Here is a 15,558-nt window from a genome sequence, read left to right on the forward strand (position 1 = left end):
TGGAGTCAGGAGACAGCTAACCTGGAGACCAATCAATGAGACGAGATTGGAGATGTTGATTAGAGCTGCCCTGCCATGTAAAAAAACACACAAAATTGGAGTTTGTTATTCACAAGAAGCGTTGCCTGATGTGAACCATGCCTCAAACAAAAGAGATCTCAGAAGAAGAATTGTTGACTTGCATTAAGCTGGAAATTGTCTATAAATGGAAAATGTTCAGCACTGTTGCTACTCTCCCTTGGAGTGGCTGTCCTGCAAAGATGACTGAAATGGCACAGTGCAGAATGCTCAATGAGGTTAAGAAGAATCCTAGAGTGTCAGCTAAAGACTTCTGGAACATGCAAACATCTCTGTTGACAAGTCTATGATACGTAAAACACTAAACAAGAATGGTGTTCATGGGAGGTCTCCCACGGAAGAAGCCACTGCTGTCCAAATAAAACATTGCTGTATGCCTGAAGTTTGCAAAAGAGCACCTGGATGTTCCACAGTGCTTCTGGCAAACTATTCTGTGGACAGATGAAACTACAGTTGAGTTGTTTGGAAGGAACACACAACACTATGTGTGTAGAAAAAAAGGCACAGCACACCAACATCAAAACCTCATCCCAACTGTAAAGTATGGTGGAGGGAGCCTCATGGTTTGGAGCTGCTTTGCTGCCTCAAGGCCTGGACAGCTTGCTATCATCAACGGAAAAATGAATTCCCAAGTTCAAGACATTTTGCAGGAGAATGTTAGGCTATCTGTCTGCCAATTGAAGCTCAACAGAAGTTTGGTGATGCAACAGGACAACAACCCAAAACACAGACATAAATCAACAACAGAATGACTTCAACAGAAGAAAATACGCCTTCTGGAGTGGCCCAATCAGAGTCCTAACCTCAAACTGATTTAAAATGCTGTGGCATGACCTTGAGAGTGGTTCATACCAGATGTCCTAAGAATATTGCTGAACTGAAACAGTTTTGTAAAGATGAATGGGCAAAAATTCCTCCTGGACTGTCAGGATTTGGCCAGGGTTGTTCCGGGTTTTGGTCACTAGATGCCCCCATTGTGCTTTTTGACCTTATGTTTTTTCCCTTGTTCCCCATTATTATTTGCACCTGTGCCTCGTTTTCCCTGATTGTATTTAAACCCTTAGTTTCCCTCAGTTCTGTGCTCTGTGTTTGTATGTTAGCACCCAGCCCTAGTGTTCTGTGTATTCTTGTCGATTCCGGTGGATGCTCTTGTGGAATTCTGTTTTTGTTCTTGAGTATCTCTTGAGGCTTTTTGTGCTATTCCTACCACCTTTTGGATTTGCCATTTTTTTGTATTGAAGGACTTCTCCTTTTTACTTTATTAAATACACCGTCTTAAGTACTGCTGTGTCTGCCTCATCTTCTGGGTTCTGCTGACTGTTCGTGGCTCAGTTGGTTAAGTGACTGTTTCTCACTCCGGAGACCCAGGTTCGTAACCGGGTCCTGACATGGACGTTGTGCAACCAGTTATTAACAAGGATTCACATACTTTTTCCACTCCACACTGTGAATGTTTACATGGTGTGTTCAATAAAGACATGAAAACGTATAATTGTTTGTATGTTATTAGTATAAGCAAACTGTGTTTGTTTTAATTTATGACCAATTTATGCAGAAATCCAGGTAATTCCAAAGGGTTCACATACTTGTTCTTGCCAGTGTATATACTAGGTGGTGTCAGAGGAAAGCACAACAATTGTCAAAGATTCCAGTCACCCAAGTCATAGACTGTCCCCTGTGCTACCGCGCGGCATCGGTCCCGGAACACCAGGTCTAGGACCAAAAGGCTCCTGAACAGCTTCCACCCCTAAGCCATAAGACTGCTGAACAATTAATCTAATGGCCACCCAGACTATTTACATTGACAACCCCCCTCCCCCCCCATTTGTTTTTACACTGCTGCTACTCACTGTTTATTATCTATGCATAGTCACTTTACCCCTACCTACATTTACAAATGACCTCGACTAACCTGTAACCCCGCACATTGACTCGGTACCCCCTGTATATAGCCTCATTACTGTTATTTTATTGTGTTACTTTTTATTATTTTTTACTTTACTTTATTTGGTAAATATTTTGTTAACTCTTTCTTGAACTGCATTGTTTGTTAGGGGCATGTAAGTAAGCATTTCATGGTAAGGTCTATGACCTGTTGTATTCGGCACAATAAAGTTTGATTTGACAGATTTCCACCGGTCTAATGTTCATTGTTCATGTTTCTTGGCCCAAGCAAGTCTCTTCTTCTTATTGGTGTCCTTTAGTAGTGGTTTCTTTGCAGCAATTTGTCCATGAAGGCCTGATTCACACAGTCTCCTCTGAACAGTTGATGTTGAGATGTGTCTGTGACTTGAAATCTGTGAAGCATTTATTTGGGCTGCAACTTCTGAGGCTGGTAACTCTAATAAACTTGTCCTCTACAGCAGAGGTAACTCTGGGTCCTCCTTTCATGTGGCAGTCCTCATGAGAGACAGTTTCATCATATGGTTTATGTGACTGCACTTGAAGAAACGTTCAAAGTTCTTGAAATGTTCCACATTGACTGACCTTCATGTCGTAAAGTAATGATGGACAGTCATTTCTCTTTGCTTATTTGAGCTGTTCTTGCCATAATATGGTCTTTTACCAAATTGGGCTATCTTCTGAATTACAATCCCTACTATGTCACAAATTGGCTCAAGCGCATTAGGAAGGAAAGAAATTCCACAAATTAACTTTTAACAAGGCACACCTGTTAATTAAAATGCATTTCAGGTGACTACATCATGAAGCTGGTTGAGAGAATGCCAAGCATGTGCAAAGCTGTCATCAAGGCAAATAGCGGCTATTTTGAAGAATCTCAAATCTCAAATATATTTGGATATATGGATAACACTTTTCTGGTGAGTACATGATTCATATGTGTTATTTCATAGTTTTGATGTCTTCACTATTATTCTACAATGCAGAAAATAGTACAAAAATAAAGAAAAACCCTGGAATGAGTAGTAGGCGTGTTCAAGCTTTTCACCGGTACTGTACATTGCTGGCCACTCATCATCAGACAAGGAGTATACACAGTGTGAAATCTTCTGTTTAGCTGTGGTACACAAAGTAGAAAACTCACTTGTTTTGGTGCTTTGAGCCCTGCAGATGTGCATGGTACTGTGCCACAGAGTTGAGTGTGACACTGCAGACTTCACAAGTATAGCTACGTTTCAGACCTGGAATTAAAAACACACAAACACAGATACACTCGATAAATGAACATTAATGAAAGCTATGATACAATTAGAAAATAACTCCTTATGTTTGTACACTCAATGTATACTTACAGTGGTAGCCTAAGCGCTTCCATGAAAGAGGTACATTTTCTGTTCACCTGTTAAATTCTATGTTATAAATCTGCACTCCTGTTTGGATGCATACAGCAAAAACCATGAAATTATAATAGCCTATCTAATAGGCACAATTCAATGAAAGATATGCATGATTGTTGTATAGCTACTTCGGGAATGTGAACTCATCGTGGCCAGGAAAAAGGGGAGGAATTTATACTGCGATGGTTATGATATTTGTAATAGGTTTATGAATTTAATATTGTCTACTTGAGCGATTTGGCATTACAGTATTCAGACGTAGCCTACAAACGTCAATGGAAAAGATGAACCATCTGTTCGACCATTATACTGCGCTTCGGATCAGATTGCATAGAGCAAAATACTTGAAATAGCTTATCTTAGTATTTACTATCTATTAAAGTGGGCCCAATAAAATGGGAGATGGGACGAATGTTACCCTATCCAAATTTGTTGTAGATTTGTTGTAGAAATTGTCTCTTTCGGGAGTATGAAACCATCACAACCAGAAAAGCATGAGGAATTTATAATAGATAGATTTTCACACTTCTCACTACTGGCAAATGATTGCATCTTATTATTATGTTAAGCTACCATTTATTTTGTTATGAATAAGAGTGTCATCATATATTCCCCATTTGCACAAGGCTACTAGGCTACTAACCTTCTTTCAATGCAATACTTCAACCTCTAAAATTTGCGGGAGGATAAGCACTTCTCGCATAAAGTTACCTTTTTATAAACGCCAACTTTTGCGTGAAAACTGATGCGCGCATGTTTTGGGGCATATTTTGTGCATGCACAATGTTTATAAATGAGGCACCTGGTCAGCATGCTTTCACAGTGCTGTCAATAAAAATATTAGAGAGCTGGACGGGATGATATCAGACTAACTAACATCAGCTTCTATTTCCTCTACACTAGAGGTTCCCAAGCTTTTTCACTTGGGGCCCCCTTCCAACATTGGGGAACATGTGATATTTGAGTGGCTAAAAATTACAACAATAAACAATATCTATGGACATAAGAAAGAAAAAAGTGTTAGCTGACAAATAGCTCACTAAGGTATGCAATGACTAACATGACAAGAGGAACTGATGACGCACTAAATTGTATTCCTTTTGAATTCTACTATTAAAACTTTCAATAGTAAGTTTAAAGCCGGACTGAGTTCCTTAAAAAGTGTGCCTCACTGTTTGGGAACTACTGGTCTATACAGTTGTCTGTTGGAGACACTCGAAATGCATCTCAAATGCCACCCTTTTCCTAACATACTGCCCTTTGGTCAAAAGCAGTGCACTAAACAGGGAATAGGGTGCCATTGGAGATGCAACCTTGGGTCAGTGCTCAGTGCTTGTCAAGCTACGCCTGATCGACTTCACTAATGACTGTTCCTGGTGTGGGAGAAGTGGAAAGAATCAATTAAAGACATGCCCACACTGAAATGTCACACATGTAGTATTGATCACAATTAAATTACATTGAAATTATAACATCCATTCCTGAGGTTTTTGATGATGGACACACCGTAGCTCTAATTAGACAGAGCTCTGCTTTGAGTGATATGTAAGCTGTTGATTGTATTTTGTTATTACGCACTATTGCTTTGGGTGTAAAACCCGAGGCTAACTAGCTCACTCCAAGATTCAACTAAGATCTGAATGAGACGATCACTTTATTTCTCGCCCCTTTTGATGTCTTCGGCGACAGTGGATCACCAAATAAGCAACTAACAGAGTGACAAACCATTTCTCCGTGGATACATCCCAAATGGTATCGTATTCCCTACATAGTTATATAGCACTATAAAGGGAATTGGGTGCCATTTGGGACACATCCTATGTCTGTCTGTCTGATACAGTTGTTCAGCTGGTGCCCTGCTGTGACAGTGTAATGGCTGTCATGTTAAAACTAACGACACAGTGGCATGACAAATAGCCCAATCGCTTGCAACCTCTCTCTGAATTGAGTGCAATGCTTTGGAGGACAAGAAAGGCCAAGGTAAGGATAAATGTCCACACTAATGTCCCGTCATGGAATCTAATTATCCAGTCTCTCCTCCGACCTAAGGTCATATCCCCCACGTTGATGAGCTCTTAGAGAGAGAGAGAAAGAGAGAGAGAGAGAGAGATGGAGAGAAAAAGAGAGAGAGAGAGAGAGAGAGAGAGAGAGAAAGAGAGAAAGAGAGAGAGAGAGAGAGAAAGAGAGAGAAGATGAGAGAAAGGGAGGGAGAGAGGGGGGGGGGCATGGCTCCCAGATAGTCTCAATATGAGGTTATGTCAGACTGAACAAAAGGTCAGCAGCAGAAACAAAGTACCCAGATTATTTCTAACATCATCCAGTACTGTACATAGATGACACTGATGTTAAGTGCTTGTTGACTTTTATCCCTGTCATAGCTAGATAGAAAAACCGCTGTTCTGATCCCATTTTAATGAAGTTCAGACAGACTGAGATGGGAGACAAGAATCTCTCTCTCTTTCTCTTTGTCTATTGCTCTCTCTCTTTCTCTCTCTGCAATTTCTCCATCTGTTGTCAGCCCCTCAGTAACCATGTGTCAGAGCGAAGACTGCCTTGCCTAAATTTAAATTTTGCAAGAGAGAGAGAGAGAGAGAGAGAGAAAGAGAGATAGAGGCTCCCCTGACAGTCTCATGATTCTGACATTAAAGCGCTGCAGTGAGCGGCAAGGCTGTCGCTCGGGCTCGGCACCGTGTAGCCTTTTGACAGGCCACATCTCAAACGCTTTTTTGAAAAGGTGAAAGAATGTGCTGCAGCCCCGGCATCCATCAAGGCAATACAACCTGCAGCACCTCCCGTGGCGCCCGCCCTGCACGAGCAAATGGAGCACCAGTCTACAGCTGCTGGAGCGCTGTGCCTCTGCTGCTGCTGCTGCATTCACTCTCATCACTCTCATCTGTAAACAGCCCATCTACCTACCTCATCCCCATACTGGTATTTATTTATTTTGCTCCTTTGCACCCCAGTATCTCTACCTGCATATTCATCTTCTGCCGATCTACCTTTTCAGTGTTTAATTGCTATTTTGTAATTACTTCGCCACCATGGTCTATTTATTTCCTTAACTTACCTCATTTGCACTCACTGTATATAGACTTTTTGTTTTCTTTTGTTCTACTGTATTATTGACTGTATGTTTTGTTTATTCCATGTGTAACTCGGTGTTGTTGTATGTGTCGAATTGCTACGCTTTATCTTGGCCAGGTCGCAGTTGCAAATGAGAAGTTGTTCTCAACTAGCCTACCTGGTTAAATAAAGGTGAAATAAATAAAAAATATATATTTAAAAAATCCTTCCTTCATTCAGGTTCCTCTGCTCTTTGGTGAGTCATGAGAGAGCCACTTCTTTCTGTTAAACTTGAAATAGACCTTCCTAAAATGACAATAGAGTAACAGGTAGAAGAGCCAATTGAAAATGTTGCGCCAATTGAAAATCTTCAGCTAAATCTCATAGATCTTGGTTTCAACATCTAGGACACCTATTGAAGAGGATTCGTCCAGAGCCAACTCGGGATACAGTCAGATAACTACATGTCAGACACCTAGAAGATGTCACCATATCCATACAGTATACTGCATCACAGTTAGCTTACAGTAGATTCAATTCAGTGTCGTGATCACATCTGCCATGTTGTCCGGTTCATCTCTCCCCTTCCCTCGTGTATTTCTAATGGTAATATCTTATGTAAATGCTCAATTGAGTCACTCTACTTCCTATCCCAGCCACAGCTTACATTGTTTTAATGGCTAATTGAGAGATATTGTCCCGGCAACCAGAGAGAGTGATTGATCAACAGCGTGATCATCTGGGTGGATTGTTCATGAACATAGAAAGGTGGTGAGGGTCCATGCTTCATGCTAAATTAACCACGAGCCATCTGCCCCACTCAGATGGTGCATCTCGTGCTCAGTGACAGCTACAGTACAGCTCTGACTGCAGCAAAGCACCCGAGAGCTGAAACAGCATATGCTTCCTCTGAAATATAAAAAAGACGAGGGACACCGCTTAGATCACGCCAAATGGCCCAATAGTGCAAAACTACAGTCAGCTTCTTGGCTGTATCATATTTAATGGGTTTATAAAACTGAACTCATAATGAAAAACATCCCTCACTTGTGTGATCGCAAGAAACCTGAAGAAACCTCAAACTAGTAGGCAAGGATTGTATTAATGGATAAGGAAATGCTGAGAACAAAATATGTTCTGTGTTATATATATATATATATATATACACAATTAAAACTGAAAGCCTGCAACAAAAACTGCCTTACCACCGACGTATTCCAACAAACATGTCTTCAGCAGGGAAATTCCAAATGATGTGTATAAAGCCTGCAGTGTAAACACCCTGTTGCTCTAAAAATCCACCATCTTTCTAATTCACCCATATTTAAACAATCCAACGTGTTGAAATAAAATCCTTGTTAAAAGCAATCTTGTTCAGTGAATCATGTGGCAGATAAGATTGCAATCTCTCAAAAAACAGTACACCTAAAACGATGGGAAATAAATTGAGTGCAAATGGGTGTCATTGTTATACTGATGTGTTTGTGTAATCTCCCAGTCTCCCGGTTGTCTGCATATTGATTTGCCTCTCCTCCTCTGCTGAAATATATGATAACTAGAAAAAAGAACAGAGCTTCCTTCAACCTGTGCCCTCTTGGAGTCGGAGCTTGACCGTCTCTGTGTAATTTGCCAGTCTCTGAGCCTGCCATTAAGGCAGTAAATGGCAGTAATATATCTATTTTAGGGTCAGGAGGGAGTGGGAATGGAAGCACACAGACAAGAAGAATGGCTTGTGAATTGTGATTGCAGGGCCTCGGGAGGAAGCTGCTGAAGCTGTTAGAGAGGACGTGCCAATTTACATCTCCCGGACACATCCCACCAATTAACGATGCTGGGATGGAGTCCAGAGAAACACAATTTGTCTTCTAGCCATGGCCTGATTGACAGGACTGGCTAGGGTGCAAATGAAACACTTTGGAGTGATATAGTCATATTCAGTGATGCAATCATATCTAGGGCTGAGGAGGTCAAGAAATGTTGTCAGCCGGGGATTGTCAAGCAAATAACTGCCAGTCTCACGGTAATTGACTAATAATTAACATAAACACGTTTAGCCTCTCCTGGCTTCCCGCATAGCCTACAAGCCACGGATGCAGACCTTTGGAACATCTATATTTTAAAAAGTTTAATAAATCAATTTGATAAAAAAGTATAATATATCAATTTAATATAGCCTACCCCATCACAATAAATCCATTATTTATTTTTTGTCTATTTCAGAAGAACAGAATAGCATACTCTGACATTATGTTAGGCCTTGATCTGGCTATGCCAAATGGCTGTGGGATATACTAGTTCATTTAGCAGACAGGATTTGCTTAGAATTCCAAAGCATTATTTTCTAATATTTTAGAGTATGACGAATACAATTGAACATAGCTGAATAAAATAGGAAGGATATTTTCTCCAACCGATTTCCGAGAGAGTGTGCACATGTAGCTATTTTGTGTTGAGCGGTTAACAAAGAAGCTGGTCCTCCTATACACTTAATTTAGTTATTTATGCAACTTTAGTTATAATACAAATGTTGGGATGCAAGTTTAGATGTTTAATACATTCTAAGGCTGCGTTATGCGACTCTAATGATTATTTGAAAAAAAGTTGCATGAAAGGAATGAGCTCTGCTTTTTTTCTTGCACAGGCTGCACACACTTCATCAGTCTCTCACTCACAATTTGATAAGCACTTGATCATTTTCTCACCAGGCCTCGAATTTCCTGACGGCATCCCCCTTATGTGGGCGTAGTGCCCTTGGGCTGAATATAATTATTATAATTCCCTTCTGCCGGCTGCCAATCGCCGTGCTCTGAAGCACCTCTCACTCACATCCCTCTCACATATAACTCAATTCTTATTAGCCAATGCCCATCACGTGATTGTGTCCTTCTCACAGGCATCTCAGCTCTAAAGTAGACTACAAGTGAAGACAGACACATCAGGGACACAACTGTGCATGTCCGTCTTATCGAATTCTGAAGCACATATTGAAGATGTTAGAAGAAGTGTCCACATTTACTTTTCGTCAGCCAAGAAGATAAGTAGGCCTAACAAACAACAAAAGAACTAGCCTAAGTCAGTCCACTATCCCCCATTGTACAAAAGTTAACCTATTCTAATTAAATATTCCAAACATACTTTGGGACTGTTGTGGAATGTGATAGATCCTAAATTAATACAACCACTAAAAAAAAAGTTTTAAAAGCAATGAGGCTGATGCAACAGATCAGTACGTTTGGCTAAAAATGTTGATAAACTATTAGGCTATTTCTTCCCATCATAAGCGCAAAGATGCGAACATGGCTGTAGGCACAAATGTTCCAAAATGCAATCAATTAACAGGAAAACACTTATCAAAAGTGACCACAAATGCGATTATGCATGTGGTGATTTATTATAAAGGTGCATTTTTTTTGTGGTGAAAATTATCTTCCTCAAACTCGAAAGTCACGTGTCGCCTATGTACAGTATGTCAATTAAGCTCTACACCGATTGTAAAGCGGATTCATTCTAAGATGTTATTTGGCCTCTTTAGGTGTGATACAAACCGTATTAAAACATATAGGCCTAAGGGCTAGGCTACATGAGGTGTGCGACTATGATTTGAAAAATTCGAGAGACAAAAAGCTGGGCATCATTCACAAGTGATAATACATCTTTCACAAGTGATAATATTGTCACCCATCAGACTATTTGTAATTTAATCTTGTCTTTACATATACTAAATAATATATGTGTGGAATTAGTTTTGATATAAAATTGACCACTATCATGCACCTGTCTCTAAACAGGGGCAGGGGGAAAAATACATGTAATCTATGCACTTAAATAGAGAATGGAGGACACTTTTTCCTTGGTTCATCTTCATGCCTGCCAGGTAGGCTATACTCCTGTCGCAAAGCGAAGTAATGTGCTTAATATTAGGAAAGTTGAGAAATTAATATAGTAAGCCTTTAGAAAGCTTATGGGATCCACTCTTTTTAATAGAGCCTGTTTTCTCACACAATTGCGCAGCCTTTCGGAACGTTGCGCAACATGAGCTCGTGCTCTCATGAAGTGTTTTATTTGATTTTCGATACATTTACATTGATGTCAGAGTAATTAGAGGGACAATAGAGTGCTGAGTACCAGGCAGTTAGCAAGTTTTGTAGGCTACTAATGATCATCAGCAGCATCAGAGCTTGGAGAAGCCTAGTTACCATGACGTGGAAATTGACTGCAGTCATGACTCGTGACCACCGGTGTGGTGGTTTATATCATCACCATAACAACCCTAAAATCATATCAGATTGCATTATATCTACATGCAGCTGCTTGGACGTGGGATCTGGAGGGACATGATTTATAAACATGATGAGAGGACGAGAGATGGCATGGCAGCAGTGGTTCTCTCAGGATGATGGGAGAGAATGTGCTTTAGTCTTTATTCTTCATTTAGATCCCCATTAGCTGATGCCATGACGACAGCTAGTCTTCCCGGGGTCCAACTCGGTCTTAACTTAACGTGCTCATTGAAAGTTTGCAAGAAGCCATTTGCAGTGTGTGCTCTGTTAGGATATGTCGCTTGTTAAAGATCGTTCAAAAAGGCACTCGCACATCTGAACTATATTTGTTCCAGGTACATAATAACAAGTGAATAACAAGAAAGAAAAGAGAAACCTGCACACTGCTCTTCCTGTTCTTTATTAAGCTTTTACATAACGGCCTCAAGGCCTTCGTCAGAGATTTGGTTTGAGTGTTTGTAATTTCCACCCATATGTAGACATTGTTCCACCCACATCCATTCAGTGCGTCAAATAGGGTTGGAGTCAAGGAAAAAAAAAATGTGTTAACAAATATAACAATGTTCATTAAAAAAAAAAATTGAATAAAGTGTGTACATGAAACATATTAAGCACATCTGTAAATCCTCAATGAGGACATCAACCTACAGTAGCAGGTACTTTTTCATAAATCATTGGGTAAAGTGCAGGATAAAAACGTCATCAACAACAAAAATCTGTATTTTTCCATATATAGACACCAGTGGATGTTGCTGAGGGGAGGTCAGCTTATGATAATGGCTGGAATGGTATCAAATTGTATTTGTCACATCCTCCAAATACTACTGGTGTAGACCTTACAATGAAATGCTTACAAGCCCTTACGCTTCGAACACACCGACTGCGTCATTGCGTTTCGATACACCAGAAGTACATTCATTTCCAATGGAACGCTGCATTTGCCTTGCAGCATTGTGTTGCAGAGGCAGTTGCAGTGCGTTCTGTGTGGTGCATACGTTGGATTTATCCATAACACAGCTAAACAAACAAATGGCCCCCGGACGTCACGGACCAGTCGATGGAACATAACCTCACAAAAAGTTTCAACACCCTGGTTTTCAAGTGGTTTTAAATGAAAGAAATATATTTACCTTTAGTCTCGTAAGAGACCAAGAGCATCTGTGAAAACTATGTAACACTAATAATGAATGCTATCCTAAGACTTTATAAAGAAATTACTTTATGAATTGACTGAATTTAAACTGAACTGACGTGTGTGAAAAGAACGGTACAATGAGGGAGGTCATAACAACAACCAGACAACTCCTCTCCTCTTCCTGTCCTTCCTGTGAGGTTGTCTGTTAAATTGACTCCATCTCTGGAAGGGAAGAGAAAAACAACACATACAAGCTTAACATAATATGACACCATAAAAGGTGAGATTTATGTTAACTAAATACTGCTTGTATAGTGTCGTTAGTGGCATAAATATAGGAACAGTGTGGTAAAGTTGGTAATACTTGCTGTTTACTCATGGAATTTGTATTTCAGATCAAAAGATGAATATGACAAGCAGATATTTCGACAGCAAACAGTTTTAGGATATTTTCTAACCCAGAAACAACAGCTATACATTTGCTTCATATTAATACTTTGATCTGAAATACCAATTAACCTACATGACTATACTGTAAAAATGACCTACTTTACTTCACTGTCGCACACTTATGACACTCACTACCTGTGATGTGGAGGGAAAAAAAACATGCCATTGAACTCGGCTTCGAAAAGCAGCTGATACATTTTAACCTTGACTGCTGCTTTTCTTTGCTGAGGCAGCCTCTTCAGTGTCTGCACCAGGCACATGGCAAAGAGGGTCTCCTTTCTGTGATCATCAGGTTGGGCTGCATCCCTCTCGACGGCTTGGAGGAGCCTCTGCTGAAATGAGTTGAGTGGATCTGGGGGCTGGTACCTCCGATGACGCCTGGTGTGACGCTGTTCCTCTTCGTTTCTCTCTGTTTCTCTCCACGGCCACATCCTGTTCAACGAGGTCCTCAGTGGTCACTTCCGTGAGGTTCACCTCCTAGATCCAGAGGTGCTTTCTCCATTTCATCATCTTCCATGGCTGCAACGGTTGTGGTCATACACATGGATGATGTTGTAGAGGGTCTCACTCCACCTGTGGAGGTGATGGTCGCATTTGTAGGTGACGTTGAGGGTCTTGATGCACCGGTGGCGACAACACTTGTGGATGACGTAGTAGAGGGTCTGGCTGTAAAATTGCCACTCGTTGCCCGAGGTACAATAAATGGATCCAGAAAAGAAAGAATGTGGCAGAAGCACCAAGGCTGCTGGCCTGAAGCTGCTGACCCAGACCTCATTTACATTTACATTTAAGTCATTTAGCAGACGCTCTTATCCAGAGCGACTTACAAATTGGTGAATTCACCTTCTGACATCCAGTGGAACAGCCACTTTACAATAGTGCATCTAAATCATTAAGGGGGGGGGGGGTGAGAAGGATTACTTATCCTATCCTAGGTATTCCTTGAAGAGGTGGGGTTTCAGGTGTCTCCGGAAGGTGGTGATTGACTCCGCTGTACCTCCTATCTTTCTCTGCCCTTCTCTCTCTCTGATACATGTCCCTGAGTCCTCTCCACTTCCTCCTACAGTCTTCTTCTACATAGACATGAACATGATAAGCCAAACCATTACCTAGCATAACTATAGTTATTAGATAGCTATCATGGACATGTCACCTACTGTACACATAGACACACACAGTTATCTGACCAAATTATCAGGGTACAGTAGTATCTACCATTTCTATTACTATTTATCTAGCATACACACTCACACTCTTTCAAACATGATTATTTGGGAAAGTTATCAAGGGTAGTAACTAGCATAATTTCTTTGACTATTTCTTTCACACACACCTCATTGGCTAGGTTAGCAAGCTAGGTTATCTAGCTAGCTAACGCTAACTAGCCACATCTAGCAAAGGCTCACTACTAAACTGACCTGGCAATCCTACTATCGTGCGCACTTGTCTCCAAGCATTTTTTGTGTTTATGTCTATGTAGCTGTCAGCAGTTGTGTCAAAAACACACAGTTTTGAGGATACTACGAAAATGATTCTCTCCTCCATGTGTCCAACTACATGCGACCATTTGCAAAAGGTACCTGCATCAGTATAGTTGCCGAGCTGCACAAAATGTTATGCAGCAGTGATGCAATGACGCAGTCGGTGTGTTCGAAGCGTTAACCAACAATGCAGTTAAGAAAAAACTGTTGAAGTCAGAAGTTTACATACACTTAGGTTGGAGTCATTAAAACTCGTTTTTCAACCACTCCACAAATGTCTTGTTAACAAACTATAGTTTTGGTAAGTCGGTTAGGACATCTACTTTATGCATGACACAAGTCCCTTTTCCAACAATTGTTTACAGATAGATTATTTCACTTATAATGCACTGTATCACAATTCCAGTGGGTCAGAAGTTTACATACACTGAGTTGACTGTGCCTTTAAACAGCTTGAAAAATGACAGAAAATTATGTCATGGATTTAGAAGCTTCTGATAGGCTAATTGACATCATTTGAGTCAATTGGAGGTGTACATGTGGATGTATTTCAAGGCATACCTTCAAATTCAGTGTTTCTTTGCTGGACATCATGGGGGAAAAAAATCTAAAGAAATCAGCCAAGACCTCAGAATTTTTTGTTGTTGACATCCACAAGTTTGGTTCATCCTTGGCAGCAATTTCCAAACGCCTGAAGGTATCACATTCATCTGTACCAACAATAGTACGCAAGTATAAACACCATGGGACCACACAGCCGTCATACCGCTCAGGAAGGATACGCGTTCTGTCTCCTAGAGATGAAGTACATTGGTGCGATAAGTGCAAATCAATCCCAGTACAACAGCAAAGTACCTTGTGAATGTGCTGGAGGAAACAGGCACAAAAGTATCTATATCCACAGTAAAACGAGTCCGATATACATAACCTGAAAGGCCGCTCAGCAAAGAAGAAGCCACTGCTCCAAAATCGCCATAAAAAAGCCAGACTACGGTTTGCAACTGGATATGGGGACAAAGATCGTACTTTTTGGAGAAATGTCCTATGGGCTGATGAAACTGTTTGTCCATACCGACCATCGTTATGTTTGGAGAAAAAAGGGGGAGGCTTGCAAGCCGTAGAACACCATCCCGACCGTGAAGCATGGGGGTGGCAGCATCATGTTGTGGGGGTACTTTGCTGCAGGAAGGACTAGTGCACTTCACAAAATAGATGGTATCATGAGGACAGAAAATTATGTGGACATATTGAAGCAACATCTCAAGACATCATCCAGGAAGTTAAAGCTTGGTTGCAAATGGGTGTTCTACATGGACAATGACCCCAAGCATACTTCCAAAGTTGTGGCAAAATGGCTTAAGGACAACAACGTCAAGGTATTGGAGTGGCCATCACAAAGCCCTGACCTCAATCCTATTGAAAATTTGTGGCCAGAACTGAAAAAGCATGTGCAAGCGAGGAGGCCTACAAACCTGAGTCAGTTACACCAGCTCTGTCAGGAATGGGCCAAAATTCCCCCAAATTATTGTGGGAAGCTTGTGGAATACTAATAGAGTGTATGTAAACTTCTTACCCACTAGGAATGTGATGAAATAAATAATAGCTGAATTCTTAAAGCACATTCTTACAATAAAGTGGTGTTCCTAACTAACCTAAGACAGTGACTTTTTACTAGGACTAAATGTCAGGAATTGCAAAAAACTGAGTTTAAATGTATTTGGCTAAGGTGTATGTAAACTTCCGACTTCAATTGTAGGTAGAAATTACAAACA

At 40.6% G+C, this 15,558-nt stretch overlaps 1 protein-coding gene across 1 annotated transcript in view; it reads right to left on the reverse strand.

Annotated features, from left to right (window-relative positions):
* Positions 1–15,558, reverse strand: part of zmat4a (zinc finger, matrin-type 4a) — a 153,180-nt gene that overhangs the window by 17,894 nt on the left and 119,728 nt on the right. Inside the window, exon 6 of the mRNA XM_064971270.1 lies at positions 3,125–3,221. Within this exon, the coding sequence (XP_064827342.1) occupies positions 3,125–3,221 (97 nt within the window). The remainder of the gene's footprint in view (positions 1–3,124; positions 3,222–15,558) is intronic.

This window comes from Oncorhynchus masou, chromosome 1 (genome assembly GCF_036934945.1).
Source record: "Oncorhynchus masou masou isolate Uvic2021 chromosome 1, UVic_Omas_1.1, whole genome shotgun sequence".
NCBI classification, from domain to species: domain Eukaryota; kingdom Metazoa; phylum Chordata; class Actinopteri; order Salmoniformes; family Salmonidae; genus Oncorhynchus; species Oncorhynchus masou.